At 38.1% G+C, this 13,813-nt stretch overlaps 1 protein-coding gene across 4 annotated transcripts in view; it reads left to right on the forward strand.

The window, feature by feature from the left end:
* The window catches only part of LOC119649052 (inactive dipeptidyl peptidase 10), a 589,248-nt gene extending 578,585 nt beyond the window's left edge, over nucleotides 1-10,663 (forward strand). For 3 of the 4 annotated variants that reach the window (XM_038051060.1, XM_038051052.1, XM_038051043.1), the window contains exons 12-13: nucleotides 5,661-5,866; nucleotides 9,630-9,770. In XM_038051060.1, coding sequence (XP_037906988.1) covers nucleotides 5,661-5,866; nucleotides 9,630-9,770 — 347 coding nt within the window. Of the gene's footprint in view, nucleotides 1-5,660; nucleotides 5,867-9,629 lie in introns of all 4 variants that reach the window. The other variant, XM_038051035.1, reaches the window with a different exon arrangement.
* Nucleotides 10,664-13,813: the final 3,150 nt, after the last annotated feature.

The raw sequence follows: 13,813 nt of genomic DNA on the forward strand, positions 1-13,813 counted from the left end.
CACAAAAAGGCAATCTAGCAACATTTTCCATAAAATAATAATTGAAATCCGGGCTTCACAAAAAAAACTTAGTGTTTCGTGGGAAAGTTTCAGACGCACGAGATGCATACAGTAAGCCAGAAATCGGAAGTTGGCGCTTCATATATAAAAGTTTCACGTTATAAGCTATATTCGGTAAATATATTCCCCCCTCATTTTACGGTTACACTGTTCACGGTTCTCTGTCTCTCTGTCTATCACACGCGGTTGTCTCAGAAAGGGTTAAAGGAACCCACATATGCGGTGAACTTCATTGTTGCACATTGAATTTAGGGAGGGTCCCCATAGACGTAAAAGATGGGGGCAAACTTTTTTTCACCGAATATATATATATAAGTTTTGACATTGGTTTCAAAGGGGAGGATTTCGGGCGTACCAAAGGGGTTGCTGGTCGTAATTTTAACTTTTAGTCATTAATGTCACTATACAAGCATGTGTATTGTGTCATTCAACAAACTCATGATCTACCGTTCCCGCTGAGGATTGCACACTTTTCACCATGAAAGACCTGGAAGAGGTAGCCCTCTCTATAAAAAATAAGAAGCCGACAGGACCCAAAAATATCTCAACAAAGTTACGCAATCTGGTGAGACCTCTCGGCGCATTCAACGCTTACCTGAAGGGAGTAATTTTCCTTGTCGCTAGGAAGTGTCAAGACCGACGCAGAGCAGCTGAGGTAAAGGAGACCCTGAGATGCCGCCGAAAAACTTATTAGAAGCAGATTTGCTGAAGGGATATGTAATGCCGGGGACAAATGGTTCCATTTTAGAGCAGATAGATCTACAATAGATGTTTTCATCGAAGTTGTGGATGCCATTCATCTAACTGAGACGCAGAGCTGTTGATGTCGACTCTTCGTAATGCTTGATGTCAAAAATACCTTCAACTCTGTAAGATTGCAGAAATGGTAGGCACACTTAAAAATTCTTTTCACATAACAGGCTACCTTTGGCGCATATTGAAGTGAGATGCTGGAAAAACAGAGGAGAGTGAAAATCACGATGGACGTAACATAGGAACCCATGCTAGGATCGAGCCTTTCTAACAATACTTACGAAAGTCTGCTAAGACACAATATGCCAGAAAATTCAGACATATGTTACTGTTGATTAGACACAAAGCAGACTTGGCATATTGATATGATGAGTAAGCGGATCAAAAACGGCTTTTTGTTTCATCCTTCCGCTGGAAAAGAACCGAACCCTGCGTTGCGTATCCATCGGGGAGATTATTAAAGAGTCAATGGTTAAGTACCTTGAATTGACCCTCAACTTGAAGATGAGCTTTTATGAGTAAATTAAAGCAGCAGCGGAAAAAGCAACTGGAATTTCGGCTTTGAACCGACTGATGACAAATATTAGGGATTCTACCATTAGCAAGAGGCATCTTTTCATGAATGCAACGCAGTCCGTTTTGTTCTATGGCGCGCAGGTTTCGGCTGAGGTACTTGGCAAGAAGATGTATCGTAATTACTTTATGCTAGTACAGAGACAGGAAGCTTTGGAAGTGATGTGTGCCTACCACGCTGTCTTAAAATCGGCAGTGATGGTAGACCTGGAAACGACTCCCGTTACTCTTCTTGTCAAAAAACGTGAAACGATTTACTAGTGCAAAGGAAGGTTAATTGCTCGTGAAGAACGACAACATGCACGCAGGAAGCAGATAGATTGTGCGGTTTATCAGTAAGCAGATTCGTGTATCAGCAAGCATGGTGAGGAATTTTTCAGTGCTGCTTACATAATATTATGAAGTACGATAGCATGATGGTGTGTTTTGCAATGATGTGGTGAACGACACCAATCACATTTTTTTCTTGTGGAAATTTGGATCGGATTCATAAGCAGCTTTATTCAGATACAGGGGAGCTCTCTACGGACAACGGTTGTCAGAAAGATGATGAGGAGCACTGACAGATGTTCAGGTACTTGTCGCGAAGAAAATAGAACTCGAACGGTGGGGGACTGGATGGGAGGGGGTTTTTTGAGCTAACAGTTCCCTTCTTCCCCTACCCTCGCTTTGGTGAAAGGAATTCCCTAACTTTCAGGCCTCCTACGGTATGGCTGGACCCAAGGAATGTGTCAAACGGAGGTATCCAATTGGTAGTCCGACAATTTACTATTACGAAAGTCCAATACTTAGTGCGTAAATACATTCACCTACTCTACCCAGAAAAAGAGACTAGTTGAAGAACGGAAAATAAACCATAATAAAATACTTTGTAAACAGAATTTCGTTTTCTCTATCTAAGCTCGGAAATTAGAACCACTTAATTTCAGATCAACACATGTAAATAAATTGTTTGCCCTAATTTCGAAGCTTTTCTAATTTTTGCAAATTCTAATTTTCGAGCCGTTACTGTAATAGTATATATATGACTGTATAGTTGCCCATATGAATAGCTCAATTAATACTTTTCGAAATTGATATTATTTCTAATATTGGGTGACAGATAGAAAAATCAGGGCTCAAAATGTCTACCAAAAAAAAGTGAAACAGGTCTCGTTTTCAGAACATATCAAACCAGAAATTCTGAAAAAAATGGCGATGGTGCGTCTATACGGAATCAAAGCCTCAAAATAAATCCCAATCCTATATCTGCTCAAGCAAAGTTAATACTGACATGTTGCCATATTTTATAAATTTAGCCGAAACTCCCCTTTAAATGCCACTGTTGGTGATAATATAAGACATAATTCTGGAAAGTTTGAGAGAAATCCAACTATTATTAACAAAGTTTTCTATTTCGTGTAATTTTTTGAATTTTTGCTTTGTACGAAAGAAACGCATAAAATGAACACAAAACATTTATACTCGAAAAGTCCAGCTTCCAATATTTCGACTTGTTTCATTCACTGCATAAATGAAACTAATAATTCCCACGTACTACCTAATTTCATGCCAACGCTTTCCAGATAAGCCAGTTTTATAGAGGTTTTTTTTAATTAGCCATGAATAATACAGTATCCCCATTCAGAATATAAAACAATATAGAGAGTTCCTTGTAAAGGCTTTGTATGTAACGCTCAAAGTGATCGAACAACGGCTAAACTGAGGAAGTGATATAAAAATTCAATCGATAGCAAATTGCAAATCGACTTTGCAACTCAGTAAAATTAAATATCATTTAAAGCCGAATTACAATACTTATCCATTATCTAAATATGAAACCAATTTAAGAGAAATGTTCACAAAACAGGGGCGTTTAAATATATATTTTAAACCTAAATTTGTTAATTATAATTGGAATTATACATCCGTATTTAGTAACAAGATATTCAGGAAATTTCGAATTCTACGTGAAGGGGTAATACTACCCTTGTATGCATGAAATCACGGGTCATTTTTTAGTTCTGTTTCTTTGATATGTTAATCTTAAGCTTAAGGGGGTCATCCCGTGTGTCGGATCCGAGGAATCGAACTTTTTTTTTACATCAATTATATCTAGATATAGTGTAGAATATATGGACACAGTGATTTTTTGATATTCGGAGTCGTTCGGAAATTATAGTGCTAAACACGTAATAGTCACATGCCACATTTATGACGGTCGCCGTAATAAAGCGCGTATTTGTCGGTCCAAATGACGTTCGAATGACTTCCCTAAAATCATAAGAATTGAAGCCAACGCTTTACTTGTATTTCTTCAAGAAACCTAAGGTTTATGGACTAGGCATAACAGATTAACGGTTAGTTAAGATTTTATGGTTGAAAATCGCATTGTACTTTTTAAATGCGTTTTTCTCGAAACTGCATGTTGAAAATCGGCTGCCACCATGGTCCAAAATCAATCCAATGAAATTCTTTGAAATTTTCAGAACTCATTTAGAATATATTTCTACGGTCCGCAAACTAGGATAATTGCGATTCATTCAGCAGTTTTTTTTTTTATTCATTAAGAAAACCTTAGAAAAACACCAAAATTCACAAAAAAAAGTTTAACACGGCACCAAAAATTTAGCTTTTAATGGTTTCTAATAAACCTAGTTTGCGGACTGTAGCTAAGTCTGCACGTTAAAATGCCGTTTACATTTTTTCTTTAAGATGATCACACCGCCCCCTAGCGTGGCAGTAGAAAAACACCTTTTTTGGAGATGCGTGTATAAATTGCTCTGTATTTTAATAATGAATTATGCTATCGGGCTGGAAAAATTATTACGGATGCTCAAGATATTAGTAAATGTATGGTAAAAAATTCGTATTTGTATCTTTATCTACTTCTTCACGAAAAATTTCTAAAAAAAGCGAAAAAAACGGCCTTCACACGGGATGACCCCCTTTAGGTATAAAAAACATTTCTATATTATTTTAAAACAAAATGGCAGCGCAAACGCTGATTCAATGAAGTTCTACTTTGAATGATCTCAATGGGCGAAAGTGCAGGTCCTGATTTTTTATCTAGGGCAAAAAACCAAACGCTACTGAAGTACGTAAGATTTTTTGAAAATATTAATTTTTAATAAAATGGCGTCAATTAGAAGTGTGTTTTTTCTATGAAAAAATGGTCTACAATCGGTTATAAAATAGCTAAATTTCAGCCAATCGAAAAAAATCCTGCGTAATTCACTAGAAAATATTACTATAAAGCTACAGCTCAAATTTGGATTTGATTGAATGAAAATTGGAGGCGCTAAATTTTCGTCCAATTCGAAAAATGTAGTTTCCACAAAGACACTTTCTTCGTTGGTGAAAAATGTGCTCTATGGGCTTCTTTGGCGTTTTCAGTCGGGGAACGCTTAAAATGCCCTATACACGTGGCGTTAGTTTCTGAACAAAAGTTATAACAATAACGCCATTGTAATACCAAGTTGATCCATAACTACCATTATAATCATCATTGAGATAAATTACTGCACGGCGGGCACTAACATCGAGGACAATTTTGCTAATGGAAACAGATTTAGGACTCATTGATCATACTATCCCCTTCAAACTTTTGTCGGAGTTTTGATTTAATCCGCTCAAGGAACGCGTTAGTAACTCATCTTTGCTTAACTAAGTTACAATGAGGTTCTACTGCCTTAGATGTAGCGGTTTTTCGTGCTTAGACATTTTATGACAAAGCGTGACTCAAATACGTTTTTTCATATATTCGGTTGAGTTGCTGTTTTTACGCGTAGTTCCCCCCATTTTTAAAATATACTACAATATAAATGGTTGACGAAATCAATTTAATTGCGGAAAACAGGAGTTACTCGCGCCAAAACCTAAAACGAGCTTTTTGGCATCAGCTCTTATTCTAGGATGAACATTCAAGTACTAAAAACATGTAATGGCCAGATTAATAAACACCGATAATTTATAACTCATCATTAGCCACTAAACAAACTCTAGATTAAAATGGCGAAATCTGCTTCCAAATTACCTGCAAATCGATGCCACGACTTCACTCACAAAATCAAATTTTTCAACCAGTTAAAAAAAATTCTTCACAAAAGTACTTTTGGATATAATTCTTAAATCATTATGGAAGCATTTTAACCAATAAAAGTAAATAAATCATCTTCTTGCATAGTAGTCTATATCATGTGTGATTTGACCCTATTAACTGCTATTGTATATTTAAATTAATTTTCAGATGACACATACGTATAACTTACTGATACGAATCCTTTTATTTACAGATTCCTTCTTTACGGAGAGATATATACCCATGGGCGGAGACTATCTTCGAGCACTGCAAGAATCTGATCTAACATCTCGAGTAGAAAACATCAAGAACCGAAATTTAATGATTGTACATGGAACGGCTGATTTGTTTATTCACCAAGAACATTCCTTAATGCTAGCAAGAGCATTGATTGACCATGACGTAAAATTTAGACACCAGGTAACTTTTTGCAATAATTTTTATCACTTGAAATTAAAATTTCATTGTAGATAATGGCTAAGCCTCCGTTCCCAATGCAAAGGGTATCTTTCCTATAACCAAATTCAAACTGCGCCGACCTTCGGAGGCAAAAAACCTAGTTTTAGCTCCCTCCAGCACTTCCCGAGACGCTTGCGCTCCAGTGGACAATGCGCTCCTGAAGCGGCCCACCCGTCGGCCACCTTGGGTAGTGGATTCCAATGCATGGCCTAGCCAACAATGGAATTGTCGGCGTTCCTTAATGTGCTCCACTGCTACTTTCGCTTTCTAGTCAACACATCCACACGTCCATGGCAATGCGCTTACAAATCGCCGACAAGAGTTGATGAAGGCTTGGGGCTTTTGAGTAACAGCGGTAGTCGTGTGTGTGTGTGTGTATGGTGGGGGAGAAGCTACAGCTTCTGAGCACTCAGGCCGTGTTGGCCCATTGTACTCGCCTCCCCCGTCTAACGGAATATTCCGGATTCGTTAACGTATCGCAGGATTTCCGTTAGTGGATGCGATGCTACCCGTCGCAATTGGAGGACATCGGCACCAAAGATCTGATGCCTGATGCGTCCATAGGCGGGGCACTCACATAGGAAATGCTCCGTGGATTCCGCTTCCTCATTACAGGAGGGACATGTATCATCTTCGGTAATTCCTATTCTGAACATATGCCCAGCTAGTGAATTATGGCCTGTCAGAATGCCCACAATACACCTGCAAGTCCTCCTGCTTTTCGACAGGATAAACTTTGCGGTACGTATGTTGGGTTCTGGCAGGAAAAGTTTGGTGTGTCGAGCAGCATTTAAGCTCTGCCACCTGTCATTATGGGAAACTTGTTCCCAGTTTTTGAAACCGATTTAGCCAATGCTACCGATACCCCAATTGCTGGCTCCGGTCCCGGCATAGGGGAGATTGACCCCTCTTTCGCTAAAGTGCCCGAGATTTCATTTCCCTCTATGCCACAGTGACCAGGTACCCAGAGTAGTTTCACCGTATTGAATCTAGACATAGAGTTCAAACGGTTTCTACATTCCTGAACGATTTTCGAGGTGATCAAAGGACTGCTCAATGCCCTCAGTGCAGCTTGACTGTCACTGCAGATTGCGATGCGCCTGCCCTTCAACCGCTCGTCAATCACCCAGTTTGCCACCCTTAGGATCGCATAAACTTCGGCTTGAAAAACCGTGGCATATTGTCCCAAAGGAAAAGCCCACTTCTCGTTTTTATTCGAGAGGTAGACTCCGGCTCCAGAACCCTCTTCTGTTTTTGAGCCATAGGTGTAGAAGACTTCCGTATATCCCGCCACGCATTCCTCTGGGTCTTCCCAGTCCTCTCTACGCTTCAGGGTAACTACATATCTTCTACCAAACAGATGTATGGGGACACGAGAATCGGAAGGCATTGTAAGAACTGGATTCAGTCCTCCCAGTAACTCTCCCAATGCTCTGTGCCCCCCACATCCGTTGTTTTCCCATAGATCTAATCGAATTAGCCTATGAGCTGCTCTCATTGCACTGCTTTAAATAAATATATCCAGGGACTGCAAATTGAGTAGTGCATTCAGAGCTGCGCCGGATGTCGTGCTCATGGCACCAGTGATACCCAGACAAATAGTTCTTTGCAGTGCGGCTAGTTTACGGTGAAAACCTTTTTGTCTCACCTTAACCCACCACACTACGGATGCATATACGAACATCGGCCTAATGATGACAACGTATATCCACATTACGACATGAGGCCTGAGTCCCCATGTCGAGGCAAAGGTCCGTCTGCACAGCCCATAAGCTGTGAGAGCTCGTTTCATCTTTACCTCTACATGTTTGTTCCAAAGAAGTTTTTTATCTAGAGTGACCCCCAGATATTTCACTTCTTCGGAGAGTTGAAGGGTAGTACCCCTCATCTCAGGGAGACAAAGTCCATCCAGTTTTCTCCTTTTTGTGAATAAAACCATTGTGGTTTTATTTGGATTAACTGACAAACCATGTCTAAGGCACCAGCTGTCTATCAAATCAACGGCACGCTGTATATTCCTACACACCGTTCCAAGATCCCGCTCAATAACAAGTACAGCCAGGTCATCAGCATAAGCTTGAGCGTGTATTCGCAAATTTTGCAGTTCGCATAGCAGTGAGTCAATCAGCATTCTCCACAGAAGCGGCGAAAGCACACCTCCTTGGGGGCAGCCCTTCGTTGCTTCCGTAGTCAGGTAGCGATCGACCCCTACCTCAGCGCACAGCAATCTTTGCGTTAGCATAGCATGGATCCACTTAATTAAAGCATCATTAACACCATGCGCTCTGGCGGCATCACAAAGTTTTTGAAAAGGCGCACAGTCAAAAGCCCCTTCAATGTCCACGAACACCTCCATCGCGTACTCACCATTCAAAGTTGCATCCTCTATCTTTGTGACCAAAGAATGAAGAGCAGACTCACAGGACTCTCCACGTTGGTAAGCATGTTGGTTTTCACTAAGTGGGTGTAACCAGTCTCTCCAAACCTTTCAGCAAGAATAAAGTCAAGCTGATCTGTCTGAAGTTCTTTGGATTAGAATAGTCATCTTTCCCAGGTTTCGGTATGAAAATTACCTTAACCTGTTGCCAAGAAGAAGGCACGTAGCCCAGAGCAAGACATCCTCGAAAAATATTTCTTACAGGTCGCTCTAAATGCTCCATACCCTCCTTTAGTATTGCCGGATAGATGCCATCCATGCCAGGTGCTTTGAAATGTTCAAAGGACAGTATGGCAGCTCTCACCTTTTCATGGGTGACAACCGCTTTCGCAGTGTTCCAGTTCCCCTTGCAACGCTTGCGTGTTGAAGGGGTTGCAGGAACCGTCAACTCTCCCCCTACACACTTCTCTCACCCGTTCTCCCGGGTGGTGTACTTCCAGGAGGGTCTGTACTGAGTCCAGTCTGGAGCTCGTGAAAGTACCGTCGGGTTTTCTAAGAGAATCCAACTTGGCCGACTCATCCCTTTTGAGGACTCTGCACAGCCTTGAAGTCTCCCTTTCGCCTTCCAGTTTCTCACAGTACGCTCTAAAGGAGTCTCGTTTCGAGCACCTCTCGAGCCTCTTATATTCACGACACAGCGGTAGTCACTTTCCGTTTGATACTTCCATATAGCGACACAAACTTGATCTTGCTATTGAGATATTTCATACGCTCCTTCCACCTCTTTAATTACTCAACATCGCGGATGTGGAGTCACCCGTTAACATCCCGTACAGAATCATTGCCAACATGGTTCTGAAATCATAGCTTCTGTCTCCCTGAGGAGCATAATAAAAAATTTCCTTATATAAAAGCGTACATTGTACTGAACTATATATATCCGTTTTTGTTGCTTTTTATCACAAACAGGAAATGCTAATGAGAGAATTAGCAATCCTTACCTGGCAGGGTCACTATCTCAGTGATAAACGAACGCCTACTCCCTGAGATACTTGGGAGTTACACAACCATTCAAATTATAGTCACTCGACCCTCCTCCTTTCTCAAATGGTTTGTAATAGTCCTTGGTGGAGTCTTTCGCCAACTTAAATTACATTCCGTATGAAAATGCACTCTACCGAACGCGTCATAGCCGCGAGAAGGCGCTATGGTCGGACCCAATAAATGAAAACCAATCTGCCTTGGGCTTTTTTTAGCACTACTGTAATTCCAAGTAAAGCTAGTTTTTTATACCTAATAGTATTCACTTGTGATATTAAACAAAGTGCTTTCGGATAACTTTTTTAGGTTTACACGGACGAAGATCATAAACTGTCTGGATCGCTAGTGCATCTCTACAAAACCCTTGAATGGTACATTGACGACTGCTTCGGACCAATGGATGACAATGAATGGGATCCTGCGGGATTTTTTGTTTTTAAACAGTAGAATCAATTGTACTTAGTTTCTATATTATAACAATTTAGATGAAAGAATTCTTTACAAAATAAAAGAAAATAAAATAACTATTCAATCGAAACACTAAACAGATCCAATGAAATTAAAATCATAAGTGTATTATTTTTTAATAGAAAAAGATGAGCGTAGCTACAATTTTAATGCAATTGGAAATTTTCACATTTTTATAAAAAAATATTTATTAGACTGGAATGCATAAAAAATAAAAAATAAAATTGTTTACAATTTTGTTATGTATATAAATTCTATTTATACAATATTGAACCGTTTTTAGTTATCGTAAATTATTAAAGTATTTGTTGTGAAGTCCAGTCATTTGAAAACGAGCCCGTTTTAGGTGCTGTATATGTAGCTCAAAAAAAAGTCAGCAGTTTTCCACCAATATTTTGTAAATTTAGTTCATAATGTAAAAATGAAACAAAAACGTTTTGTGATCAAGCTGTGAAAATTTTATATTAATATTAGTTCTCTGTAGTGTAAAGAAAATTATGCTTGAATGTAATTTTTATTTGAATGATAAGTGGAGCGCATTATGTGAATATACGAGCATGTTGGGAATATCTCCTCATAGTACTCCATCCCTCTTTTTTACATGCAAAAATTGGAAATAGCAAGCGTGAAGAGAGGCGGATGGAAAGATAGACACTCCCCCCACACTTCCCTCGAGTGCCCGAAATAGAAATTTTAATAAAAGAAACGAAAAATGGATGGGCCCTACAATTTTCACACTCAGTTCAATTTTCCCGCATATCTTTCCCCTATTGGCGTAGAAATAACCTACCGTAGAAACAAATATGCCCCAAATATGCGCAATGATTATCAATGATTTCAACGATAAAATTAAATTAAGGATTACCATGCCAGAAACGATGCTGCTCACACGTAATGCGCAAAGCCTCTAATTAATTAATGTTTCACATTTAAGTTTTTTAACGTCAGCAAATTTCGAGCGTACGTTGCTAATGAATCTGCGATGAAAAAATTTGAATCAATCTATCACTTTTGACTTCTATTTTTCTCTCCTTGATTGTTTATAATGTTTTCTAAAATTATTCAAAATGTTTCCCCTTTACAGACTAACGTCTTTCAGCTATCTCATCCATACATTCAGTTTCTATACGCATAGAACAGCTTCCTGGCCTATCAAAAAATACGAAGGGTCAAAATATTTATATTTGTAAAATGTATGATGATTGTGCCTAATTTAAAGAAAAATAAAATCTGTAACAGTAAATTTTAAAAAAGGCAAATAATATGAAAAAGTAAGCATTAAAATTTAATTCAAATGGTGGATGGTTAAAGATAAAAGTAACTATATTTTAGCGACACGCTTATGATCACATTAGAAGATGCGAAAACATGACTAATATGCAGTCAAGTACCGGAATATAAATATGAACAAAGCATTTATTCGTAAAATAAAGCAAAACACGCATATATATTGTATATGTATAATTTTGAATAACCTACCCTAGATTTTCTAACCAGAAATACATATTACAAGAAATAACAAGACACAAATAGTTTTCTAGAATAACTATTACACAATACAAGAAAAACAAGCTTTAAATGTGACCGTTATCCTTCCTAAATATCATTTTTTCCTTGAACTCATGCGAATAAAAAAGAGAGACAGGTTTCCATTTGAAATGAAAAACAAAATATTATATCATATTATATATAAAAACATCGAAACTTAGTTAACGTCCAAAAGTGGTTGCTAAACGGTATGAGACTTATGTATATCATTATGTCCTTCATTCACCAAAATCATATAAATGCATGCTTTGCTAACAGAAGCACGACATTGTCGAGAAGTTATCTATGTAAAGCGCACGAGGTGTGGGTGTGTTTGGACGTCGCAATTTCGGCAGAGCAGACAACAGCTATAAAACAGATAATTGTTAATATTCCAAACTGTTACCGAAAATTCGCTTAAATAAGGAAAGATGCCATTCAATTTGAATTGAACATGCCTATCTATAGTCAATGTGCACCAGTGTACCCGTATGTTCCATCATTTCTACTTAAAATTATTAAAATTACTGAACCTGAGAGAGCGCACGGTACTCAACCACCGCGCATTTAACAAAAGCAGACGAACGTCGCCCTCAGCCAAATGAGATAGAATCGCGAAGGAGTCTCGCTATTAACCCATATGCACGCCAATGGCAGAAGTTTAAATACATCTACTCATAAATGAACATTATTACAATGCGTTTCCAATTTTTCCTTGGCTACTGCCAATTTATACAAACCTCACAAGGAACTCTACCTCAATTTTACAAACAAATTTGGAGGTCTTCCCTCGGATGTTATTTGATATAATATGCAGTTTGTGCAGACTTGTCCTTCAAAACTGAAAGCTTCCATACGGGTTAGGAACGTTTGTTTTTGCCGTCTAGTGTTCGCTAAATAATAATGGCTTCAAATTATTGTATCGTTTGTAATTTAAAAAGAATAGAATAGTTTCTAAAGCTTGGTAAAAAAAAGTCTAGTTTTGTTCCGGCTACTCTATGTCCACCACACAATGAAATGTTACATTTCGAACTCTAACCTAATATAATGGAACAAAATATAAAATTCTGCAAGGGTGTAAACTGTCAGGGTAATTCTAACTCGTTTAGCGATCATTTTTTTAATATCAATAATATTGAATGCTAGTTCAGCGTCAGTCCGTCGATCTTAGTAGCTGGCACTCAAATCCTGGCTGGGGTCTTCGATGTTTGCATTTGTCTTTCGCTTGGCCCTCTGCTGCAGACTGTTTACATGCGTAGCCCTGAGTGATCAACAGTAAGTGACGATTAACTGGTGGCATATATTTATCTAATTGGCCTTGGGAATAACACAAATTTTACCTTTCCTAAACCATTTTGATAATAAATTTGACATCAGAGATAAAGAGCCGAACTGAAGACAAATTCTCCCAAAGCCAAAATGCTCAGTATGAAAACTGCTGTACCCCTCCTATTCAGAACTCAAGTGAACAACAAGATTACGAAAATCACACACATTTATTGCCACCTAAATAGTCATATTGGCCGACATTGGCACAAAGTTCAATGCCCGTTCTGATAAATCCTACTGAACTCGCGTTTGAAATTCTATACTGGGTTAAAGCCGGGATTGAAATTAAATCATACAGACATGTTCATTCAAAATCGAGGTGTCCATCTGTTCTTGACTCGGATCACGCTGGACCAGTTTAATTCTATTTCAAAAGTTACAAATGTATAACTAATTTGAGGTGCACGTTGACTCTCCTAGTAAAGTCTCCTCCAATATTACAGACAATTCGGCTTCTCCGCGAATCTACAAACAATCCAAACATAACTCACTAGTGGCGAATTTACACTGTTTGTCTAAGCCTAAAACTGCAAAAGCATCCAAATCTCATGCTAACCAAGCACTTTAGTCAAGAGATTTCTTGAGCATGATACCATTGTAACCATTGATCAATATCTAAATGCTCTTCAACAATAATATTGGTATGACTAACTTTCCTAAAAGAATATTATAACATTTCATTCAAATCCAACGAAAAACTCAAAAAGGTTTCTATTGCCAATACTTCCGCATGCAACACACTCAACATGGATATTTTCTGTCTCCTTTAACACAAACAAAGCAAAACAAAAAACAAAAATATAATGAAACGGCTGATGTATATTAAATGTTAAATAAAGCAAATAATAAAATTTAAAGTAACTATTAAGTGTTAAATTTAAGATTAAAAAACGCAAATCTTAAACATGACGTAGATGTTTTTAACACATATTATATATTTGAAAAAAAAAAGAAATATGAATAAATGGAAGTGATAAGACAAAGAGAAAAAACCAAAAATTTATTGAAACGTCACGCTCCCTAATGACTCACAAATAAAAAATGTAAAAAAAAAGTGTAACGAAAACCACTGAAATTGCGAAATCAATGGAAAATAACCACCAGAAAAAAAACGAATATGTTGAATGTATGTTAAACGTTGAATGTATATTAAAAAACGTTTCGAA

This window comes from Hermetia illucens, chromosome 1 (assembly GCF_905115235.1).
Source record: "Hermetia illucens chromosome 1, iHerIll2.2.curated.20191125, whole genome shotgun sequence".
NCBI lineage: Eukaryota > Metazoa > Arthropoda > Insecta > Diptera > Stratiomyidae > Hermetia > Hermetia illucens.